The 26966-nt window shown below is 41.9% G+C and overlaps 4 protein-coding genes across 6 annotated transcripts; all 4 read left to right on the top strand.

The window, feature by feature from the left end:
• The first annotated feature begins 103 nt into the window (after positions 1 to 103).
• Positions 104 to 5878, top strand: zbtb17 (zinc finger and BTB domain containing 17). The gene is made up of 15 exons (XM_087781860.1): positions 104 to 244; positions 1142 to 1370; positions 1447 to 1626; positions 1687 to 1899; positions 1993 to 2082; positions 2535 to 2815; positions 2912 to 3054; positions 3117 to 3417; positions 3773 to 3860; positions 3923 to 4039; positions 4098 to 4218; positions 4303 to 4433; positions 4498 to 4761; positions 4839 to 4928; positions 5015 to 5878. Exons 2-15 carry the CDS (start codon positions 1166 to 1168, stop codon positions 5365 to 5367), a joined length of 2577 nt encoding a protein of 858 aa, XP_087637986.1. The 5' UTR covers positions 104 to 244; positions 1142 to 1165; the 3' UTR covers positions 5368 to 5878.
• Positions 5879 to 6062: 184 nt separating this feature from the next.
• On the top strand, positions 6063 to 10096 carry ddost (dolichyl-diphosphooligosaccharide--protein glycosyltransferase subunit (non-catalytic)). The gene is made up of 11 exons (XM_087782191.1): positions 6063 to 6304; positions 6666 to 6776; positions 6848 to 6934; positions 7595 to 7698; positions 7779 to 7873; positions 7995 to 8088; positions 8224 to 8372; positions 8926 to 9073; positions 9201 to 9321; positions 9404 to 9510; positions 9616 to 10096. Exons 1-11 carry the CDS (start codon positions 6079 to 6081, stop codon positions 9763 to 9765), a joined length of 1392 nt encoding a protein of 463 aa, XP_087638317.1. The 5' UTR covers positions 6063 to 6078; the 3' UTR covers positions 9766 to 10096.
• Positions 10097 to 10463: 367 nt separating this feature from the next.
• On the top strand, positions 10464 to 20857 carry plekhm2 (pleckstrin homology and RUN domain containing M2). Of its 3 annotated transcripts, none has more exons than XM_087781659.1 (20): positions 10464 to 10906; positions 12668 to 12774; positions 13005 to 13114; positions 13189 to 13288; positions 13455 to 13542; positions 13642 to 13816; positions 14376 to 14435; positions 14989 to 15262; positions 15328 to 16032; positions 16115 to 16184; positions 16337 to 16427; positions 16531 to 16595; positions 16770 to 16858; positions 17375 to 17507; positions 17689 to 17879; positions 18103 to 18168; positions 18270 to 18429; positions 18509 to 18688; positions 19226 to 19342; positions 19414 to 20857. In XM_087781659.1, exons 1-20 carry the CDS (start codon positions 10847 to 10849, stop codon positions 19549 to 19551), a joined length of 2979 nt encoding a protein of 992 aa, XP_087637785.1. In that variant the 5' UTR covers positions 10464 to 10846; the 3' UTR covers positions 19552 to 20857. The 3 variants fall into 3 exon arrangements, with proteins under 3 accessions (XP_087637785.1, XP_087637784.1, XP_087637786.1); XM_087781658.1 differs by having other exon boundaries at positions 18100 to 18168; XM_087781660.1 differs by lacking the exon at positions 14376 to 14435 and having other exon boundaries at positions 18100 to 18168.
• A 704-nt stretch (positions 20858 to 21561) lies between these two features.
• LOC148059598 (uncharacterized) lies at positions 21562 to 23515 on the top strand. The gene is made up of 2 exons (XM_087781836.1): positions 21562 to 21692; positions 22776 to 23515. The coding sequence occupies exon 2, from the start codon at positions 22893 to 22895 to the stop codon at positions 23208 to 23210; it is 318 nt and encodes a 105-aa protein (XP_087637962.1). The 5' UTR covers positions 21562 to 21692; positions 22776 to 22892; the 3' UTR covers positions 23211 to 23515.
• Positions 23516 to 26966: the final 3451 nt, after the last annotated feature.

Raw genomic sequence — 26966 nt, 5'->3', positions numbered from 1 at the left:
CTACTGACACGTGGCTCCACCACCCGGTCATAAGGAGTATTACAGAATCATGACGCGCGCATGCTCAGTCGACATATCCGGCTGGTCTGTATCAATCGATCAGCGAGAGGAAGATGGTGGAGGACGGAGCAAAGCTGCGCTCGATCGATCACCGAAAAACTCGATTGGGTCCGGGGATGCCAAATCGACTGAATAACGTCGCGGATCCGAAGGTTTGACAACGAGACCGCGTCACGGATAACAAGTAGGTTAAAGCGAGACGAGCGGACTCAAAAATGGCGCTTTTGATCGCCACACTTTGAGAGCTTTGTGGGAGAATAACAACGACTCAACCCTCAGCTCCGCCATTTTGCGCCCACAGCATAAACAGAGAAAGGCACGCTAAATTAATCCCCGATAGCACACGAGTGAAGATTTAAGGCGAAGTAATCGATGTGTCGCACTGTGAGACGAAACTGTTCTGAATACATCATTTAGATTCTGAAATATACCTGGACCTGACAGTTTAAATACAGATATAGTACTTCACGTACATTTTAAGACATTTCTAGTTGTTGATAGAGTTAGACATGTCTTATGGAGTCGTTCGATTAGAAAATAAATCAAAGGAAATAAATAATTTAATGAGCGCCTTCGCCGTTAAGTATAAAATATATACTCAATTATAATTTATATTTATATACATTTTTTCGTAATTTAATGTAACTTATGTATTACGTATTGCATGTTTAACTTTACGGTTTAAAGATAACGTGTGTCTTATGTATTTAATAATTTAACCCTATAAACGTTCTATTATTATTCAGAATCAGAAACTTTTATTTCCAGTGTTGTAAATACAACATATGTTTTGTTTGTGTTTTCAGTACAGAATAAAATAATTAAATTAATTTATTTTTATTTTTTAAAGCAATAGAACCAAGCACAAAGGCAGTCTTTCTTCGGTGCCTATTCAGCAGTATTATGATTTTTATTATTATAAATAATCTGGTTTATAACTGAGATATCTCGGAGTTATGTGACAAAGAGCAACTTTTTTTTTTGTGAACTATAATTTAAAAACGTACGTTTATTTTTTGCACCGTTACCATACGATTTCTGTGCATTAATTTAACAACCATATATCTTTTGTATTTTTCAGATAATTTAAGCTGCAAACGTTGAGATGGAGTTTCCCTGGCATAGTGAAAAAGTCCTGGAGCAGCTGAATTGCCAGCGAAAACAAGGTCTGCTGTGTGACTGCACGTTCGTAGTGGACGGCGTGGACTTTAAGGCCCATAAAGCAGTCCTGGCTGCCTGTAGCGCCTATTTCCGCACCCTCTTTCTCGACCAGAATGATGTTGTGCATCTGGACATCAGTAATGCAGCAGGTGTGTATCTGCATTTCTGCTTACGTTTACATTTCTAAATAGAATTTTTATTCATTATGCTCTCTCTAAATGTAAGGTTTGGGACAAATCCTGGAGTTCATGTACACAGCCAAGCTGAGTTTGACCTCGGAAAACATTGAAGATGTGGCAGCAGTCGCTAATTTCTTGCAAATGCAAGAAATTATAAATGCCTGCTCCGCTTACCAGTCGATGACGCATCCTAAACCTCCAGTGGTGAACCTGGACTTCAGTGCTGGTGAGTACAAATCTACTGGATATGCCGACAATCTTAAGTCTGACCATTTATCACAAACAGGGAAGAATCCTGATCTTGAAAACAAGGAGGAGGAACAGAGTCCAGAAGGTTCAAGGGCAGATATTTTGGATGAAAGTCAGCATGCTGCCTCAGAACCTAACAATAACGGCACCAATTCTAATCAAAATCCATCCTCACTGGAAAAGAAAATATCCATCACACAGGATGGAAGTGAGTTCCAGGACGACCCCTCTGATACGGACTTCTTGCCCAGTGAGTTTATAACTGATATAATGATGAATATATAATATAATGAATTTGATGATGCGTTTTTTAACATGCAAAATATATTTTTACTGCTTAAAGAATCACCCCATAAATCGTCCGGTAACTCTGCGTTTGTGCGCACTCGTGGGAGAAGAATCCGAAGGCCGCCTCAACGCAACTTTCCACCCGGTGAATAGCTTTTCTTTATTTTCACAAACATATTATTATTGTAGTTTTTGTTAGTATTCTTGTTGTTGTTGTTGTTGTTGTTGTTGTTGTTATTAGGTTAGGTTAGGTAGAACTTTATTGATCTCTCAGGAGGTCAGCCACAGCAAATACAGCAATTTTTCATAAAAAAAATAAAAAAATAAAATAAGAACAAGAATAAAGAGAAAGAACAAGATGATACAATCGAAGTCTAAAGATAAAGAACATAGATCAAAGAGAAATAATAAAGACAAAGGATACAAAGACTAACATAGAACAGAACATCATGATACTTTTACTCCACTCCTGCCCCCGAACTCAGAATTAATGTTATTCATAAACAGATCATGATGCAACTGTAAGAACCAAATTTACATTACGCTACGCCCTCTTAAATTATCACCATTTTGTTTGTTTCATGATCGTAACTTTAGATAACTCTTCGGACGACGAGTGCAAGGCGAAGACGAGCGAGGGGAAACTGACGGACGCCGTCGGAGAAGAGGAGGATGACACGGCGGACTTCGATGAGGAGGATGAGGACGATGAGGAAGAGGAGGAGGAGGATGAAGATGAGATCGGTGAAGATGGGGACAGTGAAGGAAGCCAGCAAGACGAGGATATGAGTGACGTGCACGATGGAAAGCAGACTTTGCTCGGGTCTAACGGCAGATCTGAATCAAAACCTTACAGCTCCATGACCCACAAATGCGAGGTATTAAATACAATAAAATATGATAATAATACAATCGAACATATATAGATCATTTAACTAATATTCAAGTATATATTTCTATTTTTTCCCCCTAAGGATTGTGGTAAAAAATTCACCCACACTGGAAATTTCAAGAGACACATGCGTATTCATACTGGGGAGAAGCCCTTTACCTGTCGAGACTGCAAAAAGGCTTTCTCTGACCCAGCAGCGTGTAAAGCTCATGAGAAAACCCACAGGTGAGTCACAGATCTTTCCTTGTGATTTATTTATTTTTTAACCATCGCTTCTGTTCTCTCAGCCCTCTCAAGCCGTACTGCTGTTCAACATGTGGCAAAAGCTACCGGCAGATCAGTCTGCTCAATCTGCACCGCAAGCGTCACACGGACGAGGCCAAGTTCAGCTGCGAGGTGTGCGGCAAACTCTTCACGACCTCCGGGAACCTGAAGCGCCACCAGCTGGTGCACAGCGGGGAGAAACCACATCAGTGCCACTACTGCGACAAGTCCTTCTCGGACCCCACCGCTAAGATGAGACACCTGGAGACCCACGACACTGAAAAGGCCAACAAGTGTCCACACTGTGATAAATTCTTTAACCAGGTACTTTTCTATTTAAAATTATGACACTGATGGTTCCACGCACACGGTTCAGGACCAGAGGAGAGAAATCCTTCCAGGCTGTTGCTCCTAAGCTTTGGAACGATCTTCCTCTCCCTCTGTGTTTGATGATCTACTGACTCCTTTAAGAAACATCTTAAGACGTTTTTATTTGTTCAGGCTTTTCCTTGATTTTCTGGAACTCCTGTTTTGTTATTAGTTTTATCTTGACCTTTAAATTATATACTTTATTGAATATTGTTTTGATTGTTTAAGCGCTTTGTGACCCTGGTCTGGAAAAGCGCTATACAAATAAAAATGACTTACTTACTTACTAATATACACTCCTTCTATCTAGGTGGGGAATCTGAGGGCTCACTTAAAAATCCACGTTGCAGATGGGCCTCTCAAGTGTCGGGAATGTGGCAAACAGTTTACGACTTCAGGTATAAGAGGACTGAAGGTGGATCCGCTTTTAGGGCGAGCTCAAACTGTTTTTCTTTTTTAGGTAATCTGAAGAGACATTTGAGGGTCCACAGTGGTGAAAAACCGTACGTCTGTGTCCACTGTCGGAGAGCTTTCAGTGACCCTGGAGCTCTGCAGCGCCATGAACGCATCCACACAGGTATTTCTTAAAGATTGTAGAAAAGTATTATACATTTGATTAACTTTTTTTTTTACAGGAGAGAAGCCATGTGTCTGTCCGACGTGTGGAAAAGCTTTCACCCAGGCCAGTTCTCTCATCGCACACGTCCGTCAACACACTGGAGAGAAGCCATACGTGTGCGACCGCTGTGGTAAAAGGTATATTCCAATTATATTATGTCAAGCCCTAAGAACAGTTCACTGCTTAATCATTTATTCCTGACTTCGTCGTACCTATTGCAGGTTTGTTCAGTCCAGTCAACTGGCCAATCACATCCGGCATCACGACAACGTTCGTCCTCACAAGTGTCAAATGTGCAACAAGGCGTTTGTGAACGTAGGGGATCTTTCCAAGCACATCATCATTCACACAGGTAATCTAGTGGCTAGAATGCTTAAAGGATGCATGTTTTTAACGTTCATTTTTTTGTATTGTAGGGGAGAAGCCATTTTTGTGCGACAAATGTGGCAGAGGGTTTAACAGGGTGGACAATTTGCGCTCCCACGTCAAGACGGTTCACCAAGGCAATGCGGGGATGAAGCGACTCGTCATCGAAGGGGGCTGCATTACTGAAGAGCTCGACATTTGTGCTGAGACGTCCAACTCTGAAAGCGAGATAAACATTGTCACCGTCACAACGGAGGACATCGTTACTCTGGCTACGGAGTCGATGGCCGCCACCAATGTCGCCCAGCTCACAGGTGAGGAAGTTGTTTCCGCACGAGTGGTCGTGAGAAGATGTTTCAGGAGTGTAAATCTGAGGTTTGTGTGTTCACAGTTGTTCCAGTTGATGCTGCGATGTCTGCAGTCGATGCAGAGGCTATTAAAGCAGAAATCAACAAAGCGGTAGAGAAAGCCCAGGAAGCAGGTAAAATAATTTTTGTTTTTTTAATCATCAAGAGTTTCCAATTTTTCTAATTTATGTCTTTGCATTTTATTTCGCCTTCCCTCCAGACCCGAACACACAAATACTGTACGCCTGCGATTCATGCGGAGACAAATTTTTGGACGCTACTTCCCTGGCCCAGCACGTGCGCATCCACACAGCACAAGCTTTGGTCATGTTCCAAGCGGATTCAGACTTTTACCAGTACACCACGACCACCGCCGAAGAGGGTGACCCCGGAACCACCGAGCAGGTGGTACAGGAGGGACAGTTCATCTGCGAGGAGGACACTGAAATGAGGGAGGTGGAGGGAGAGGTCCAGATCCAGGAGGAGATGCAGATGGAGCTGAAGGGTGAAGCCGTCCAAAAGACTTTTGCAGAGGATGCGGAGCAGGATATGATTTGTGAGGTTCAAGTGTAAGGAGTGTGTCTCTTGTTTAGTTCGTCTGCACCCCCAACCATTGGAATAGATGCACAAAACGTTAACTCCACTTGATCAATGAATACATTCGGATCAGTACTTGTTTTGGACACTAACATAAAAAAAAAACTATTTTAAAGTTTCCTTTACCCTGAATCACTGGATTGTTTTAAAGTAATAATTTCCATTAAGAAATCTAAGATATTACATATTTAGTAAGTCATACTGACTTTCCCCCAGAAAACATGAAATGTGTTTGTGTTCATCTGATGATTATTTGGGTTCCTATTTTAGTTCTGCTACTATCGTTCCAATCAATGTGAAAAGTTGGCTAAATGTATAGCTAATATCTCAGTTGTTCGAAGACGAACGTTTTGTCTCGAGCATTGGCAGGATCAATTCCTTTAATGCTAAAGTATATGTTTATATGTTTTGTGTTCTCTGGCTATGTACAAAAATGTAGTTTAAATATAAACGCGAAGTTATTAAATACGATTTGATATTCTCTCAACGGATGTGTTGTCTTTTATTTCTAAATAATAAAAAGTATTATTTTTATTTTCATATATTTTTAATGTTCGGATACAATAAACTCTTCCCTCATTGGTTTGTCTTCCGCCTTTGAGACGCGTTCCGCTCCGTGATTGGCCGACGACGCCGGGGGTCAAAGTTGACTCGAATACTAACGCTGACGTCTACTTCTACGGGAAAATGGCGACGTTGTCAGAAGACGTGCGGCCAGCTCGGTCTGGGTCTTTGCAGAAACGCAACACAAAAATGGCCCTGCCGTCGTTTACGTTCTTCCACAAGAACATTGTTGTGTTGCTGTCGCTAGCTTCTTTGTTGCAGTGCGCGGTGGCTGATGGGAAGACGCTGGTTCTTCTGGACAACCTGAACATCCGTGACACCCATTCAATCTTCTTCCGCAGTCTCGCTGGTAAGCGTTTACATTCTAGCCTTTGCATTAAAGCTACTCTATGTATCCCTTTTTTCTAGTGGTCAATTTAACCATTTTCATTCGTATGTTGAGAACTGGGTGGTTCACAATGAGCCGCTAACAGAAATGTATACGTGACCAAACGAAGCAAAAACGTCCTTATTCTTTTGAATAATTTCACTCATACTTTTGCAATTTTACTTAATTGATAATAGGAAGTTTGATTTAATTGTTGTTTTAAATGTCAACATTAAATGTAATAGAAATATAATTGTATCACTTATTAAAAAAATAGTTTTTTTGCAAGGTAAACTGAGTATACCCAAGTCAATAATGTAATATTGTAATCTTTTCATCACAGATCGGGGCTTTGATCTAACTTTCAAGACTGCTGATGATCCTTCCTTGTCCCTCATCAAATATGGCCAGTTCCTTTATGAACACCTGGTCATCTTCTCCCCGTCTGTCGAAGGTAAGGCTTTGACTTTTGTTCACAATGACGGTCAATGTTTAATTGCTCTTCTGTGTTTTATTTTTTTGAAGACTTTGGAGGAAACATAAACGTGGAGACCATCACATCTTTTATTGATGGCGGTGGAAACGTCTTGGTGGCTGCAAACTCAGATATTGGTGAGTTAACTTATGAATTTTTACTTGATAATATTTAACAGTGAACAGGGATAACTGTAAAATAAACGTGACCAAACAAAAAAAAAACTCCCTGTTGTTCTGAATAATTCCACTCAAACGTTTGATTTTTATATACATTTATATTGGGCTGTGATATAAGTGATTGTTATTAAATTTATCAACGTTAAATTTCAGCATGCCAATAGAATTGTATCACTTTTTGTGGATTTTTGGTTGTACTAAGGAAAAGAGAACTTTTCTTTTTAATAAAGTACAAAGTACTAATAGAGTACAAAATCACAGGACTATTCTTTTAATGTTTGTTATTGTTAGTTTATTATTACAATTATATTTAATAAACTACACTTTAAGGCTAAAAACTGTTTTATTTTACATTAACAAACCAGCTACAGTTACAACCTGGTCCTAGTCTGAGAGGAAACCCAACGTGATATCCTGTAGAGGGCAGAGCATGCATGAAGTAGAACTGTTGTTTAAAATTAGGAGAAAAATAAAGTACATTGTAACTCCATTTTCATTATTCAAGAGCAGATTATTAATCGTTTTTATGAACCATAAGAATCAAAATCTAATCCACACTGTCCATAATACCCAGCTCAAATGTACAGTATATACTTATGATGTCATTCCCCACTTCAGGTGACCCCCTGCGGGAGTTGGGGAGTGAGTGTGGCATCGAGTTTGATGAAGAAAAAACTGCCGTCATTGATCATCACAACTATGACGTGTCTGATCCTGGAGAGGTAAACATCATGAAGTTTACCTTGTGTGGGTGTCGCTCCTGTAGGGTTGACATTTTACTTAAAACAACCATTCTTTCCAGCACACCCTGATTGTTGCTGACCCAGAGAACCTGCTGAAGGCTCCAACCATCGTTGGCAAGCACAGAAGTCAACCTGTTCTATTCAAAGGAGTTGGGTAAGCGACTAAACCCACATTTGTATGCAAGCTTAAATTTAAGAAAAAAAGTTACAATTTGTACTGAACTCCTTTATGTCTAATACGATTATTAATATCTTATGCATTTATCCTTTTGAAGCATGGTGGCTGATCCTGACAATCCTCTTGTCCTGGACATACTTACTGGTTCTTCAACATCCTACTCTTTCTTCCCTGATAGACCAATCTCTCAGGTAAAGTATCCACACGATTGCATATTTATCATCTTGTATTTGTGTAACTGTAACACCTTGACCTTTGCTAGCACACAGACCTGAAATATACAACAGCTAAATTACATTCAAATCTAACCATTGTTTCCTGCTTAGTACCCTCACGCTGTTGGAAAGAATACTCTGCTGATCGCGGGTCTTCAGGCCAGAAACAACGCCAGAGTGGTTTTCAGTGGCTCCCTGGACTTCTTCAGTGATGCCTTTTTCAACTCTGCTGTGCAGAAGGCCACCCCGGGATCCCAGAGGTTCGTTCTATTTAGATTCACGTTATTATTTCTTGCCTCAATTGTGTGCCAGTATCTCCTGAATATATAGACATTTAATACTTTCTATGTCTCATGGACTGCTTTTAAATGGATAGATAAAATAATACTGAGCATTATTTAACAGTTAAAGTAACAGAGGATCCAGTCCAGTTAAGTTTTCTAATAAGTATTTATTGAATTACTCTCATATTACATGTATTACACACTTATTATTAATTTCAACCCTTCAATGAAGATCCCAAGTTAAATGCATTCTAATACATTTTGGAAAATTCACACATTAATTCTAAAGAATACTTGGGAATGAAGGCGAATGGGTCCAGAGTGAACAAAATCAATTTCATGAAGCTTTTTGCTACTCTGGTTTACAGCTCGTCAAGATCAACAAACTCTTTGTTGTGGTTTTCGTCCCATTAGAGGGATTTACAGTTTCCTGTCTGACAATGGAATTATACATACATATACATTATAAAGTGTGTAACACAATTGTCACAGTTTTTGTAAAACATTATGGTCAATATGTCTCCTTTAGGCACGAGCGGACTGGAAACATGGAGCTGGCAGAGGCCCTCTCGCGCTGGGTTTTCAAGGAAGCTGGAGTTCTCAGAGTTGGAGCTGTGAGCCACCATCCTGTTGGAGAGACCAGCCCCCCTGCAGCCTATACCATCACAGACCTTGTGGTGAGCTGTTAGACCTGATGATTTCCAATGATAAATGGCATATAAAATGGATATATTCTAATAACGAATTATGTTATCAATATGTGGATCATGTTTATTTAATGTTTGGTCGAACCTTTTACTGCAGGAATACAACATTGTCATTGAGATGCTATCTGAGGGCCGATGGATTCCATTTGATGGGGACGACATTCAGCTGGAGTTTGTAAGGATTGACCCATTTGTAAGGACTTACCTGAAGAAAAACGGTATGTTGTCATACTTGTGGAATAGTGTTGTTAAATGCAATGACTTTTTAAAATCTAAAATAAAAGATATTCTCTCGTCAAGGTGGTAGATACAGCATCCAATTCAAGCTGCCCGATGTGTACGGAGTATTCCAGTTCAAGGTGGACTACAACCGTCTGGGTTTCACGCACCTGTACTCATCCACTCAGGTGAGTTTGAGAGTTTGTGATGAAGAATGCATCAGTGTGTCACATATTTCTTATTTATTAAGAAAATTAAGTTAAATATAACTTATTAAATTAATTTCCTTGTAGGTGTCAGTGCGTCCTCTCCAGCACACCCAATACGAGCGCTTCATCCCCTCAGCCTTCCCCTATTACGCCAGCGTCTTCTCAATGATGTCGGGCCTCTTCATTTTCAGCTTCGTCTTCTTGCACATGAAGGAGAAGGAAAAGTCTGAGTAAAGACACTGCAACAATGGGGGCTGTTCAGAATTCGGCTGGGACTTCAATGTTGAGAACAGTCGTACAAAGACTTGGACTGCAGTCCTCATAAAAGACCATCTAGGGTTGGGTATGATGTCGCTCAAGTCCGTGGGTCCGGTAACGCTAATGTTTTGTTTTTTGGGGTTTTGTTTGAAGTTGTGTCGAACTTTTGCCTCCGACCTAAATTCTGTCCTTCTCGAGCGATTATGGTAACTCCATGCACTGAATAGGCCTTCTTTTGTGTTTTTTGATACTTTCAAAAAAGGGTTAACAACACGGTAAATAATAAAGAAATTGACATTCCACCTTGTCTTGTGTCACGAGTCTGATATCCTTTCAAATTTTACACATTGGAATACAAGCTTATAACAAGGAACGTTGGATCAAACGGATTGCAATGATTCAAAAAGGAATGTTCATTGATGATGTGTACAATTTACATTTTCTTTTCACCGTTTTTGTGCACTGCTAGAATACAATGGGGTCAACCATGCTTGTGAGCCAAAACTAGGGCCATTGTAAAAATAGTTCGATGCATGACCATGTTCGGTGTTTTTCCTAATTTCCACGCCATACAAAGCAGATATAAATAGTCGGGCAAATTTGACTGCGGATCCGGCCATAGTTCTCCAGCAGGTGCTGGATACCGGAAGTGACGTCACACTTCGTCTGGAAGTTGAATTTTGGAGCCGTTCGCAAAAGTAAGCCTTATTATTTGTCCCTTAATTTGACCTCTTAAGTTAAAAAAAATGTTAGTTTAATGCTACTTGTTTGCGAATAGTAACTTTATTTAAAATGCTAAGGTTATTAATGTTAAGGTGATTGGGAACGGCTACGTTTTTGTTTTATTTTTGTCAAAAAGGAGACGGCAAGGGAATGCAACACTTTTATCAGCGCGTTTATTCCTGATGTATTGGGCGTTTTTTGTGTATTTGTGACCATCCAAAGGCGTGTTAACGCTGTCAATGTGTGCAACATTGCAGTAGCTAGTTAGCTAGCAGAGCGTTAGCAAAACAGGGAGTCATCTGACAGGCGGCTGTGAGCTGCCAGCGCACGAGTGATGGATCAACTCAAAGTAAAAGACCGGATTTTGGAAAACATCTCCTTTTCCGTCAAAAAGGTAAGCGCCTGTCGACTTTTACACACGCCACTGACATTGTCTTGTCTTTTAAAAGTGGGTCCCATAGTTTAGTAGCTACTGTGAGGTCATCTATTGTCCGCGGAAGACGCTAACTTGGGTTGTTTTCTTCTGAGGCCTTTGCGTTTCCGGTTTAGGGTTAAAGTATTTGGTCATTAATATGTTGACTTTCAAACTGAACAGCTGTCATGTCGTTTATTTGTGTGGATAGGACGTGGAGCTCGCAATGATCCAAGCCCGTGGAGTGTTCACTGCGACATGCAATGTCAACACAGCTTCTACCTGAGCCTTGTTTACCTCAACACTATTGCATTGAATCTTGAATTCTAGGTGGTCAATATTTCTAGGCCCTTTCCAGAATCTAAAAAGGCCTTTTATATGACTGACTTTCACTTGGCAGATATGCCCATCACATATTTACTTTCACTTTAAAGCATAGCTCAAATAAACTTTCAGGGTTTTCTTTAAAACTTAAATTGTAGAAAACTCTAGCCTATTTTACACAAAACTAAACAATGTGTATCTCTCCTTATGTCTGTTTAGTTTTAATGTGTACTTAGACCACCCATGTATCCTTTATTTTGCTTTAGCAAGGGTGCTAAAATATAACAGTCTCACCAACACCCTCCATTGTTTTGAATTAATTTTTCATCTGCTGCTTAATATCTTGGTTGAATTGCAGTTGATACCCTGTACTGCACTCTCAGTCATAATAATTGTAAAGAATGAATCCCTGAGTCAAAACCTTTAATGGAATAAAGTGTGACCATTGCTTAATAATGACACCTTTCCTAAGTATTTAAGTCTTCCCAAAATGTTCAGAATTCTGACTGAACAACCAACATGCAGAACTATTCTTCAGAATTGTCTTAATTCCCATTTACTATTATTTTCAAAACATTCATATTAATGTTTTTCTTGCATGGTGGTTGTTTATTGTTTGTGTGATCTAATCAATATGAATGCCTGTTTGCATGCTTCATTTTTTTTATTACTTCCAAACACAATCAGTTATTATGAAATACTGTGACGGGAATGAACAAAAGTTATTTATATGCCAAAGGAAGTAGAGAATTTATCTCTTCTCTTGTTAAGCAACAACTAAGTTCTTCTTGCATGCTAATACAGTAGCATAAAAATAAAGGCTATTTAAGATTTATTTTCAGAAAGCACTATAACATGTTTGACTCTTTGTTGTTTGTTTTATGGTTCTTATGATTTAATTCCGATCATCGTGCTCTGATAGCAGAATTTAAAAAAAAAAAGAAGAAAAAAAAGTTTACTCTTGGCAAACACTTTAGTCATGTGAGTGTCGTCACGGTATGTGAGCATGAAGACGCTAACTTAGGTTGTTTTCTTCTAAGGCCTTTGTGTTTTTGGTTTAGGTTAAAGTATTTTCTCATGAATATATTCACTTTCAAACTTAACAGCTGTCATGTCGTTTATTTGTGTGGATACTATGTGAAACTGAAGCCTTTTGTGAATAATTTGCGTGTAAAATATCTACTGTATGGTCTTGTCTGTAGACGTTTAGAAGGCCATTGGTTAATCTGTTCAAGAACATTCCAGAGCTCTGACCTGTTTTCTTTGAGAATTAATCCTCCACTGCAACTCAGCAGTTATGGTACATTTAAATGCATATGGAAAAAAGATTCCGGTTTATTTTTTGAGAATCTTTCCGGAGATTCTAAATAAGGAACAAAGTGATAAGCAATACCAATCCCAAATCTTCTGCACACGCAGTTGCAGAGTTACTTTGCAGCCTGTGAAGATGAAACCCCAGCGATCCGAAACCATGACCGTGTCTTGCAACGGCTGTGTGAACACCTCGACCATGCTCTGTTGTATGGGTAAGTTCAATACTATGTTGAATTGCAAATAAAATGATCATCTAATCAGCATGGTTTCAGCTTCGACAATAACCACTGCCAAGACCTATCCATCGAGCAAATAGTCTAGAATAAAAAAAAAAGATTTATTCTGAGGAGGCTTCTTTCTGACATTTAACAACTGTCTACAATGTCATCGTTGGTACTGAAATGTATTTATAACAACAATCCTGTGTCTGATTCTTTCATAGTCTGCAGGACATTTCCTCTGGCTATTGGGTCCTGGTCCTTCACCTGACCAGGAGAGAAGCTGTCCGTCAGATTGAGGAGTTGCAACACATCGCCACAAACCTTGGCCGAAGTAAGAGATATTATTTTTGGGTGTTCACTCTTGGCAATGCAGCACATTTAGTTCAAATTGTAATGCCTCTGCAGGTCGTGCGTGGTTGTATCTGGCCCTAAGTGAGAGCTCTTTAGAGAGCTATCTGCGCCTCTTCCAGGAAAATCAAGGATTATTACACAAGTATTATTTCAAGTAAGTAGCGGTTATCAAAATAACTTCCATGGAATATCATGTCTCACCACCCTCGCATTTGGTTCAGTTTCAAGAATAAGATATAGTGTAAAGTGGTTTTCATGAGATCCTCTTGTGAGTGAGAAATTCTCGTGTCTTGCTGATAATGGTTTATTTTCAATTCTAGAAATGCTCTAGTCTGCAGTCACGATCACCTCGCCCTCTTCCTGACTCTGGTGTCTGGCCTGGAGTTTATCCGCTTTGATTTGGAGCTGGTCAGCATTTATTTTAGGACTACACTGTTTAACATGACGTTAACAATGTCTTGGCGAATGAAGAATATATGTTATACATATGCGGTTTATTTTGGCTAGGATGTGCCGTATCTGGACGTGGCTCCGTACATGCCAGAATACTACAAGCCCCAGAACCTGCTGGACTTTGAAGAAAGGCTTCCCAGCTCTGATAGCTTGTCCCTGCATTCCTTCACTTCTCTCACCTCCACCAACCTGGAGTGGGACGACAGTGCAATTGCCCCATCAAGTGAGGGTGAGTTTTTATTACTTGGTTTATCTTAATGGATCCATTTTATGGTGTTGTTTCCACATGATTAGAGTGCACAGGAACATTATTTTGCTAACTGAATTTTGGAGAGAGTGTGTTGACTATCTGTAGATTTCTTACAGATTGCAACAAGCACTTGAGTTTCACATCTACTTAAGTGCAATTATTTAGTCAGAATGTTCCATTTGAAGGATTATTAATCTAATTTATTTTTCCATTGTTTCCGTTTTCATTCATCCTCACTGTCATGTTCCAATTATCCAGATTATTTTCCTAAACTATTTTCTTCGAAAACTTCACTGTAAATATTGAAATACAATCGCTGCTAATTCATCTTTGTCACTGAATCCGAAGATGATCACACGTATCTCATCCTGATTTAAATGGACTGATTCATATATTCTTTATCTGACATAATAGAGTTGAAATATTATGTTTCCCTCTTAATTTAATGATCAAAATCATTTTGTTTCCGTCACATTTTTTCCATCTGTATTTGCTATAATCTGTTGTTGTTTTTTTTCATCCCTCCCTTTTGTTATAGATTATGATTTTGGTGACATCTTCCCTGTGTTGCAGTCATTGCCAAGTGCAGACTGGGAAGGTGGGACTTTAGTTGATGCATCCCCCTGCTTGATTCTTTTCTGTCATTGTTTTTTATTTCATCTACCATCTTGACGTATTATTTTCGACTAACGGGTTCAGAGTGATGCAAGTTGCACTGGGAATATTGAGGATTGGCTCTGCTGTGCATGTGTGACTCACCGGGGCAGTGAACGGCAACTTCTTGAAGACTTGAATATATTATGTGGCTTTTTCTTTCCTTTTTTTTTTTTATCAACAGACTGTCAAAATGTGGCTTGCAATTGACTCTCTTGAACCGTTGTGGGACAACAAAAGTATATTATTGAGGAATCTTGACACACATAAATGAATACATGCAATATTTTTAGTTTAAAAGAAGAAAAATGATTTGTTGTGAATAAAATATTTTTGTGTGCCCACAGCGGTCATGCCTCTAAGCAAGTTCTGTTTTTTATTACTGGCTGAGCTTATTTATGTTGCACCTCCTAACATTTGTTTTGTGCAGTGCTTGTCAAATTGTTGATCCGTGTGTTCGTATTTACCAGCCCTGTGTTGTCGAAATGTGTTTCTAGAGGGTGATTTCACAGACCATACTAGCTGCCTGCGCTCTAGCGGCTCCGATCCCCAGACGGTCATCAGCGAGGCTATGGTGGTACCTGTTGGGAGCATCAACGTGATGGTCGGAGCTCATCGCTCCCCAGACAGCCCGCCGCTCAGATCGAACCCTTTCAACGACGACTCGGACACGAACACCTCAGTTGACATCACTCCAGTACACGTAGCTAATTGTACCGCGGTGGCCATAAACGGAGATGAAGCGGAGAGCAATGAGCTAGAAGTTATAAGGTAACTTCTACTCATGTTCGCTCTTGCTTTGAATCCACGGATTACAGCTAATCTTTGTTTTGCAGGATGGCTAGGAGAAGGAAACCTGCAAAAAAGCGACGGCCAAAGGGTTCCACAGATTCAGCCACTTCCCTGCACAACTCCCTTTCATCGGAGCACATCGAGTCGGACAGATATAGTCTGACCACCTCAGCCGACCTTGACTCTATAAACCACACTGTGAATAACCTGGACTATGATGGCGACGTGAGGACGGCACAGGCGGGCTCTGGTGTGATGGAGGAAGCGGATGAGGATAGGATGGAAGGTCTACGTCTTCCAGAGATGGCTGACACCTCCATGGATAATGTCGGTCAACCCTTAAGTGACGTTATGGACAAGCTGAATGGAGCTCTGGACGGTGACGAACCCTGGGATCACCCTGGAGTGAAGGGGAGCAGAGGAGGCAGCAGCCACGGCACTGAGCCTCCCACCCAGCAGCCCTTTCGGGAGGACTCCGAAGGAAAGCCCCCCGATCCAGCCGACGACGCGCCGAGTCCGACAGACCAGCTTTGCTGCTTTACCCCCAACAGTCCAGACTCTGCTTCCACAGGTGGTGGCCAGTATGACCTTACAGAGTATAGCCAGTCACAGACTTGTTCAGGTAGCAATGAAGATGAAGGAGAGGAAGCGGCTGCAGGATCAGAAGCCATCGTGAGCAATGGAGGGAGAATCCTTCAGGAGGAAGGGAGGCTGAGTCCTTCGGAAACTTCTCATCCTGCAGAATTCAAGTGAGTAGAAGATCCAAATGGATTGAGTTATCTAATAGAATACCATCTGGCATTTTAACATTTGTGAAAAATCTATTTTTAGGGTGGACAACAACCATTTGCTGCTTCTGATGATTCACGTGTTCAGAGAAAATGAGGAGCAGCTATTCAGGGTAAAGATTGTTTTTTCCATCTAAAAGGTTTTTTATCAACAGTTTTTATTTTTATTCATTCCTATCGTCTGCTGAAATATCTGCCAAATCTCAATATCCACGGCAAGATAATGACTTCTTTGAATAAGGTTTTGTCATGCGTCTGTTTACAGATGGTGAGGATGAGCACCGGCCATATGGAAGGAGACCTTCAGCCTCTCTACTTGTTGCTGACGGACTGTTACATTTACTTGCTGAGGAAAGGTCAGTATTGAGAGAAAAAACTGTCATCTATAGTCTTATGTTAAAAGATATGGATGAATTTGAATAATACACCTGAAGATTTAAAAACATTTCTATGTTTCAGGTGCAGCAGAAAAGCCTTATACTGTAGAAGAAGCCGTTTCGTACAATGAGTTGGATTATTTGTCGGTAAGCACAGCATGGGTTTATTTTTTTAAATCAGGCAAGTAGCAACTTGCAATAAGGTGACTTGTAAAATCTGAATTGTTTTTTTTTAACCCCTGCATGTTTCAATTATTTAATCTCCTGTCGAGCATGAAGGTTTGAAGTTTAATTGTGTGTATTTTTAAAACTTTCTTATAGGTCGGTCTGGATCAACAGACGGTTACAATAGTTTGCACCAATAGACGGAGGAAGTTTCTACTGGATACAGCGGATTCTTCTTTAACCCTGTGAGTTTCATCCCATTTTTAATTCTATCAAAAGAATTTAAAAAAAAATCTATTGCCACTTTTTTCTTCTAAAATATTAGATGTGTCGTTTTATCAGATATTGGTGCTTAAAAAATAAACACGAAGGGGTTTTTGACACGTAAATAATAAAATGAACCTGGACGTGTTTTCATTGTAATACACCAAGTTCCGCGGTATGTTCTGTCAGTATTATTTCTGGGGATAAATCTTGTCAATTGTTCAAGACTCTGAGTTGCTTTCTGTCAGTATAAATTTGCTTCTGAATTGTGAGCGCGTGATACTATCGGTATTGGATAACTTTTATTGCCAGTTTTTTATGGTGATGAAAGTACAGAATGAAATAAGAATCTCTGCCAGGAAAGGTTTTGCTGACAGTCTCTGTACTGACTCTATTATAAAATACATGTTGAATGTTTGTGGGACCAGAATCTCGGTTGTCCTATATCTGATTCAGATATTTAATCGCTTCTATAACCATAATGTGTCGGTCTGTAGGTGGTTCCTGTCTGTGCTCAAATCGTCCATGGTAAAGGGGTGCAGGGAGCCTCCATATCCCTCCATCCTGACTGATGCCACGATGGAGAAACTTGCTCTAACCAAGTTTGTCTCCCAGGAAGCTCATTGTGAGGTATATATTTGTAACTTAGTAATTTATATGTTCCAAAACTTGGGGTGTTTCCAAATTGTCTATTGCACAACTTTGACACATTTACCTGAAGAAGTGTTTCTAAAAGTAGAGTTTTAGTGTAATCTCTATTGTCTTGAATTCTACTTGCCTGTTACATAATGTTGCCCTCTTCCCTCCACAGGTCTCTGAAGTCTCGATACAGTTATACTCTCTCATTCAATGGGAAGATCCTATGGACGTGTGTTTGTCACCTCAGGGGAGCTCGGCCGGTTCCAGGTCACTCTCCAGCACCAAGGAGGGCTCGGTTCAGTACCGAGCCGGGTGGTCCTACTTGGGAAAAGAGCTGTGGAAAAGCTGTTACCTCGTGCTCAGGTGCTGACTTGTTTCTAACGTCCAATTTGATCAAAACTCCGTCAATAAATTTGATTTGAATCAAATGTCTACCATAATATTTAACCAAATTCTCAAATATAATCATCAAATATATTACATTTACCATTTTTCTATTGTAGATATTTATTGATTATTAAAAATGTGCTTATTTATGCATTTTTATTGTTATAGATTAATCAAAATGCTTTCTTCTTTACAGCAGTAACGGGATTCTGTACCTCTACGCAGACAGAACTGACGTGACCCCTCTGATGTCCGTCACCATGGGGTGAGCTTCGAGTGACGATTTGTACTTTGCGATGCCTCTGAATCGTCTTTGATTGACATCAGGAGATGATTTGAGATGGTCTTCTCCTTCTGTGGTTTTAGAGGCGAACACTGCGGAGGATGCCGTCGCTCGAACAGTGCAGAGCGCCTTCATGCTTTTCAAGTTATCCTGACGGAGCGCCCCCCGCTGGAGCTGAGCGCCGACAACGAACAGGACATGGCTGATTGGATGCAGCTCCTCTGTCAGTCGGTCTCTAAAGGGGCAAGTGTCGATGACATCAAACTAAATCAACTTTTTCTATTGTGGTCTTTTTGTAATGGTCTTCGAACCTTTCCTTCAGGTCATCCCTCAAGGTCTCGCTCCAACACCGTGTATTCCATGTTGCCTGGTGGTGACGGACCAGGCACTGCTCACTTGCCATCAGGACTGTCAAACCAGCTTTTTCCGCTCACTTGGAAGTGTCGATATCTGTGACGTTATCTCGGTCAGCCTGGATGCAGACGAGGAGTACTGTGTCATCGTAAGTACAAGGTTCCATTTGGTGGAGTCATCAGAACCTACTGGCTTTGCCGACATGAGTTCAACAGTTGTTTTTTTTTGCCTGACACGCGATTTGATTTGCTTCCATTTTGTAAAGTGATAGTTCACCCAGAATGGAATTTTTCCTCATTTTCTACTCGCCCGCATGTCGGCTAAAGGTTACGATTATTTTCAGAGTTATTGATCTCTTTTCGAAATTATAGACAGAAACCTATTTGACTGTCACGGCTCTCCCTTTTCTTCGTCCAAAAAGAGAAACATAAAAACCTCCAAATACCTCCATACTGCTCGTCTGTAACGTCCATCTTGTATTGAAGCCTCGACATGAGCAATTGTTTGGGAATAAAATTAAACAAGTTCATATTTTAAGCTTGTTTGTAGCAGAAGCTAAAAGTCCAGCATGCTAACAATGTAAACATTATACACTGGGAACTCTCGCGATAATTACCCAAAACAGAAACTACTGAATATTGAACTAATATTGAAACTGTGACCTAATTCTTGTGTCTGCGTGCAGGAGTTTGCATCCGACCGCGCTCAGTTTCTCCCCCCCTGGGTCTTGTACTTCAGCGGCTGCGAGGAGAGGGATCGCCTGCTGGACGTGTTGGGTCGCACTTGGAGAAGCATCTATCAGGTGGGTTCAGGGATGTGCAGTGAATGAATGTTGCCCATTTGCGAACGATTAACCTTCACGCTTGTGTGCAGGTGGATCTCCCCCACAGGGAGGTGTGTGATCCATTAATGCAGAAGCGCTGCAGCGAAGCCCTGGCACTGATGAAGAGTGCCTGGCAGCGGGCAGACAGTCTGGCACGGGGCCGCGCCCAGCGTGAACCGTGGTGCTGACGGACATTTGCACCGACACCGATATGTGAATATGTCTGAGGTTTCCACAGAACGATGCCCTTTCCTGACTTTACTCGATTTTTTTCCTGTAGAGTGAAAGTGTTTTGTTGACTAACCGGTCAAACGTTGCATCCGAAAAATTTTGACGAGGTTTCAGAAGAAATCGTACACGTGAAGGACAACACTGCTGCTGCTTCATGTCAACAGTTGCACCTTTTGCCTTTTTTTCCACTGGTCTCGCACACACCGATCACTCAAGCGTGACTCGACAACTTGATACAAATGTATGTATTCATGCTAAAGAAAGACCCGATGAACACTGTCGTTGACGTCGTCCGCAACACTCGCACTGTTGCACTTCTTTGAGCGAGAGGAAACACTCTGGCAGGAGTTTATGCACATTTGCCTTGTTTTCTCCTCTCCTGCACGAGGGCGGAGGCTTCCGAGCAGACTTGCACATTTATATTTGCCTCTAGTACTTTCCTAGAAAGCACCTGTTAACTCGCTTCAATCGTAGCATGTGTTATGACTGCGGCAGATTACTGTGAGGAAGGACGCGTCTCAGACATGTAGCGCTACACTGTACAGACGTGTAAATACTTGTATATGGATTCAATTGGAAAGATGAAGGCGTTTTATTCATTACTTATTCAGGTATTTCTACAGCAAAGGTTCACCAATATGTGGGTCACAAAATGGTTTTGCCTTCTGACAAGGACCTGCAGACACATCCTCTCATACGTGCTTTAATCAAAGTGCCACCATCTTCTCTGCTTTTTAAAAACAAAAACCTAATCTCAGGTGCCAACGGTACGTGACATCCACACCTTTTAACTGCTGCTTTTTGTTTCGTTGGTCTTTAATACAAAGATGTTGCCGTGTTTGAATGTGGAAAAGGAGGCGGAGCTGTTGACGAAACAGTGTTGAATAATAGAATAGATTTTAAAGTCGGCAGTAGCTCGCCGAGATGTTGGAATAATTCCCAAAGTTCAATATTGAGGACGTGTGAAGGAAAGTGCTGAACTTGCAAAAGTTACTTGAAACACAGTTGACTAAACAATCAGGAGATGTTGGCGCTGTGGTGAGGAAGGAGGAAAGTAAGACATTGCTGGACAATGATGGATGACATCACTAAGATGATGCTCGTGTTTTATCTTAAACTTGGGTACTCGTAATGGTCAGTAAATGATTAACCAAGGACACACTTGGGAAAATCTACTGACTGGCATTCTAGGTTTTCATGTACTGCTCATGGTTTCATGTAATGTCAACATAATATACATGTATTAAAGACTTTGAATGGGAATGACTGTCATACATTAACCTATCACGCATGTACAACTACTAACATTGTTTGTGTTTTAAGTAGAAACATGGACAAAGATTGACAGCTAGTAACCAAATGAAGTGTACTCCAGTCTAATGGAGTTTGGTCTTCAACTGATGTATTTAGAAATTCATTTTGATCTTGGATATTTTCCTTTATTTATAATACTTATCTCTGATAAGTAACAAATTGGGAATATCTTTTGGGCTATTACTTTTTTTGTACTATAAACTTTAATCTCTGCATCTGAGTCGCAAAGTTTGTATTTTGTTTTGTTTTGACTTTATTTGGAATATATGTAACTAATAATTTCTTGCCTAATATTCGCTTTGAATGCCTCCCATTTATGCCGTTGCTAGATAAGTGTTTAACTCAAAATATCTATAAATACACTTTAATATATTAAATAAAAGCTGGGTCTCGTAGCAGGTAGACCGGAAGTCTCATTGTTTTTAAAAGACAACAGAAGCCGTTTCTAGTAAGGTTTTATCAATTTTATTTTATAATACAGCCAGTTTTCCATTTTTCCCGGCGTTCCAACTGGATATCATATCTGAAAGGACTCTACTTACCGTAATACTTTACTTTAGTTATCAGTTTAATAATCGGTGCATGCACGTGCACACTCACAGAAACGTGCGCCTTCTTGACCCGGAACTCAAAATCATTTTGCTGATACACCTGCTCTGGTTCGGATCCCCCGGCGCTGGCAGGCGTCCGCAGTGGACGTTCTTGTCCGGCTCCAAACCGAACTGATCGCTTCCAACCCCCGCACCTTTCTGGACAGATTCTTCCTCCTCCCTCGGTTCTCCAGGTAAGGCGTTAAGTAACCCTTTACCCGCCATCTTCGCTGCTTGTTTTGAAACTTCCTTCTTCAAATGTGCGACTTTACGGTTCGACATGTTAGCTTCTGTTTGCTCCCGTGACGATTTACCGATGGTTCGTCTTTTCCGAGTGAAAGTTCCGCCTGATATGACTGAAGTAGCGACTTTTATTCAAAAATGGTTTCTTGAGTTACGACTAGAAACCATGTTGGCAGAGGCTCCTGAAGTAAGTAAGTAGCTTAAATAATTAAAACAATACTCATAAAATATATGTAAAAGGTCAAGACACCACCCTAGACAAACAGGAGTTTTTAAAGTGCCTTTCTAGACCAGGGTCACAAAGCGCTTGAACAATCAAAAGCAATACACATTTAAAAATACCTACTGATTTAAAAACTCTAAAAGGCCAAGACATAAGACCAACATAGGAGTCTCAGAGAATCAAGGAAGAGACTGCACCAATAAAAAGATCTTCAGTTGTTTCTTGAAGGAGTCAGTAGATCATCAAACTCGGTGGGAGAGGAAGATCGTTCCAAAGCTTAGGAGCAACAGCCTGGAAGGATTTCTCTCCTCTGGTCCAGAAGCTTGCGTGTGAAACCAACAGTAGATTCTGATCCACAGACCTCAGAGCCCGAGCTGGGGTGTAAGGCTGGATCAGATCACTGATGTAAGGTGGAGTCTGACCATGAATAGATCTGAAAGTAAGAACCTGAATTTTTAAATCGATCTGGAAGAAAATTGGCAGCTAATTGAGTTTTAAGGATCAGGGAAATGTGAGTTCTTCTACTAGAGCAGCTCAGAATCCTCGCTACAGTTTTCTATTAACGGCAGGCGAGACAGCTTCTTGTTTAGGCTGTTCAGCTCATCAGGATCGGACTGCGTCACTGGAACATTACATTTTGGTCCAGAACACAACTGACTGTTATTATATAGTTGAGGCTCCATATAAACTCTTTAACGTGTTATGTTTTTGCTCAATAGAATGTTAGTATTTCCGGGCTGACAAACGAGAATCTTCGTAAAAATGTTGGTATATTTCGCCATCTTGTGGTCATTAGGTTTATTGCTTTCAGGTAAACCCAAAGAACACGTTTCCACAACTCCACAAACGCATCAACTTCCCAACACGAGGTACAGAAGCACTCCAGGACTTGAGAGCTCGGAATGCAGCCTTCAAGGCTGGAGACAAGATGGTTCTGAGGACGACCAGGGCTAACCTGTCACGAGGCATCAAGATGGCCAAGAGGGAGTACTCCAGGAGGATTGCTGACCGCTTCAGCAGAGACACCAGGAACCTGTGGCGAGGGATGCGGACCATAACAGACTATAATCCCCCTCCTCAGACCTGTGACAGCTCCACCTCTGAACCAGCTGAACCACTCATTCGCTCGCGTCGCGGCAAACGACAGCACCCCAGGCCCAGAAGACAACGCCACCTCCTGAGGACCAGGTGCTCACGCTATCCCTGCAGACGCACAAACCTGACAACATTCCTGGTCGTGTCCTGAGGGACTGTGCCGATGAGCTCACAGATGTTGTAACCGACATCTTCAACTCCTCACTGAGACAATCTGTTGTCCCCACATGCCTCAAAGCCATCATCCCAGTCCCGAAGAAGTCATCCAGCTACAATGACTACTGTCCGATCGCACCCACTTCTATGTTCATGAAGTGCTTTTGAGCGGCTAGTCCTGCAACACAATTGTCTACTTCATGTTTTACATTGTGGGTCTATCTGAGAGGACTGCAATTTCATCTATGCTGTATGTCTTGCATACTTGTATATTTGTGAATAAAAGAACTTGAACTTGAAGTATTAATCGTTATAAAGCACCTCACTAGTGCTGTGTCAAATCGCATACTTCTCTAAGTTCACTGGTATAGTGTATGTACTAACTAGTGCGCAAATTCTCGACAGTGTGTAGCGGCAGTGTTTGATTTGAGACATACTAACAGCTTCTTCTTCTACTACCTTTTAACGATGATTGCAAGCACCTGTAGGAACACTATCACCGACACCTGCTGGCAGCACATTTTGTTTGGATCAAGAAATATGAGAAACAAAATATTTGTGAGATATTTACGCCGGTATCAGCACCAAAGACATGTCATTTTCTTACTGCTGACTGAAAATGCACCTGTATATGCATATACATAGATGTATATGTATATGCATATACAAGTATGCGATTTGAGACACGGCTCAATGTGCTTGTGGCACATGGCAATGTGTGAGGAGGTTGTGGTGTAGTGGTAAAGTTCTCACACCTGAAGACAATCAAGTCCCATTTTGGTCATTTCAGCTTATTCGACTTAAATTGAAAATTCTTAAGTATTGATCCAAAATGTGTGTTATAAATGTGGTGGGAGTACAAGCCCAAATGTGAGGAGGTTGTGGTGCAGTGGTTAATTTCTTGGACTTGAACACAGCATGCCAAAAGTTTAGTGAGATCAAGTCCTGCCTCGTGTGTTAGAGGAGAAAACTACCTAAACAATTTTTAAATAGTTTTTCCTCTTTGTTTATTATAAATGTGTGCAGAGCACATGTCCAAATGGGGAGGTTCTCTGTTCCTATTCCCTCCAACACTAACTAAAACAAACTGAGTGGGACATGGGGAGCCTAGAGGTAAGATTTTAGTTTGTCCTCAGTATGCTAAATACGCCCGGAGCACAGGTCCAAATGTCAAAGTTCTATGGTGTAGTATAGAGCAAGTGCCTCTCAAACGCTTTCGATTTGGGTGGTCATGGGTTCGATTCCCGTTTCCTCCACCACCAACAGAAAAACGAACTGAGGTAAGATTTAACGTTTGTCCGCAATATGTATGATAAATATGCCCGGAGCACAGGTCCAAATGTTAAAGTTCTCTGGTGGAGTGAATAGAGCAGGTGCCTCTGAAACCCTTTCGCTTGTGTTAGTCATGGGTTCAATTCCGTCTCCCTCCACTACCAACTGAGGTAAGATTTTAACGCGTCTGTCCTCAATATGTCTGCTAAATACGCCCGGAGAAGAAGTCCCTATGTGAAAGTCCCGTGGTGGAGTGAATAGAGCAACTACCTCTGAAACCATATTGGTTTGGTTAGTCATGGGTTCGATTCCCACTCCATCACAAACTGATCGGGACATGGAGATCCAAATGGTTACATTTTAACGTGTTTGTCCTCAATATGTATGCTAAATAAGCCCGGAGCACAGGTCCAAATGTAAGAGTTCTGTGGAGGAGTGAATAGAGCAAGTGGCTCTGAGACCCATTCGGTTGGGTTAGTTGTGGGTTCGAGTCCCACTCACTCCATCAATAACTGAAACAAACTGACTGGGACATGAAGAGCCAAGTGGTTCAATTTTAACGTGTTTGTCCTCAATATGTATGCTAAATACGCCCGGAGCGCAGGTCCAAATGTGAAAGTTCTGTGGTGGAGTGAATAGAGCAAGTGGCTCTGAGACCCATTCGGTTGGGTTAGTTGTGGGTTCGAGTCCCGCTCACTCCATCAATAACTGAAACAAACTGACTGGGACATGAAGAGCCAAGTGGTTCAATTTTAACGTGTTTGTCCTCAATATGTATGCTAAATACGCCCGGAGCGCAGGTCCAAATGTGAAAGTTCTGTGGTGGAGTGAATAGAGCAAGTGGCTCTGAGACCCATTCGGTTGGGTTAGTTGTGGGTTCGAATCCCGCTCACTCCATCAGTAACTGAAACAAACTGTGTGGGACATGGAGAGCCCAGTGATGCGTGAAGCCCCTGGAAAAAGTGACCTGGTGGAGTGACAAGAGCAAGTTGCTCTGAGACCCGTTCGGTTGGGTTAGTCGTGGGTTTGAGTCCCACTCACTCCATCAGTAACTGAAACAAACTGTGTGGGACATGGAGAGCCCAGTGATGCGTGAAGCCCCCCGAAAAAAGTGACCTGGTGGAGTGACAAGAGCAAATGGCTCTGAGACCCGTTCGGTTGGGTTAGTCATGGGTTCGAGTCCCACTCACTCCATCAACGAACTGTGTGGGACATGAAGAGCCCAGTGATGCGTGAAGCCCCCCGGAAAAAGTGACCTGGTGGAGTGACAAGAGCAAGTGGCTCTGAGACCCGTTCGGTTGGGTTAGTCGTGGGTTCGAGTCCCACTCACTCCATCAACGAACTGTGTGGGACATGGAGAGCCCAGTGATGCGTGAAGCCCCCCGGAAAAAGTGACTCGGTGGAGTGACAAGAGGACCCTGAGACCCGTTCGGTTGCGTGGGTTCGAGTCCCACTCCATCAACGAACTGTGGAGAGCCCAGTGATGCGTAACTGGAAAAAGTTGCTCTGAGACCCGTTGGGTTAGTCATCAACGAACTGTGGGACATGGAGAATGTGAAGAGAGATCTGGAGTGACTAGAGCAAGTGGTTAGTGACCAACCGACCTGGTGTCGGAGCCAGTGTAGTGGGTTCGAGTCCCACTCCATCACTGACATGAACTGGACTTGATGGAACTCTCTTGTCACTCCACCAGGTCACTTTTTCCGAGGGGCTTCACGCATCACTGGGCTCTCCATGTCCCACACAGTTCGTTGATGGAGTGAGTGGGACTCGAACCCACGACTAACCCAACCGAACGGGTCTCAGAGCCACTTGCTCTTGTCACTCCACCAGGTCACTTTTTCCGAGGGGCTTCACGCATCACTGGGCTCTCCATGTCCCACACAGTTCGTTGATGGAGTGAGTGGGACTCGAACCCACGACTAACCCAACCGAACGGGTCTCAGAGCAACTTGCTCTTGTCACTCCACCAGGTCACTTTTTCCGAGGGGCTTCACGCATCACTGGGCTCTCCATGTCCCACACAGTTCGTTGATGGAGTGAGTGGGACTCGAACCCACGACTAACCCAACCGAACGGGTCTCAGAGCCACTTGCTCTTGTCACTCCACCAGGTCACTTTTTCCGAGGGGCTTCACGCATCACTGGGCTCTCCATGTCCCACACAGTTCGTTGATGGAGTGAGTGGGACTCGAACCCACGACTAACCCAACCGAACGGGTCTCAGAGCAACTTGCTCTTGTCACTCCACCAGGTCACTTTTTCCGAGGGGCTTCACGCATCACTGGGCTCTCCATGTCCCACACAGTTCGTTGATGGAGTGAGTGGGACTCGAACCCACGACTAACCCAACCGAACGGGTCTCAGAGCCACTTGCTCTTGTCACTCCACCAGGTCACTTTTTCCGGGGGGCTTCACGCATCACTGGGCTCTCCATGTCCCACACAGTTTGTTTCAGTTATTGATGGAGTGAGTGGGAC

The sequence above is a fragment of the Callionymus lyra genome, chromosome 19 (genome assembly GCF_982586985.1).
Source record: "Callionymus lyra chromosome 19, fCalLyr1.hap1.1, whole genome shotgun sequence".
Classification (NCBI taxonomy): Eukaryota; Metazoa; Chordata; class Actinopteri; order Syngnathiformes; family Callionymidae; genus Callionymus; species Callionymus lyra.
The sequence above is the reverse complement of the archived record's forward strand: the minus strand, read 5'-3'. Positions and strand labels throughout refer to the sequence as shown.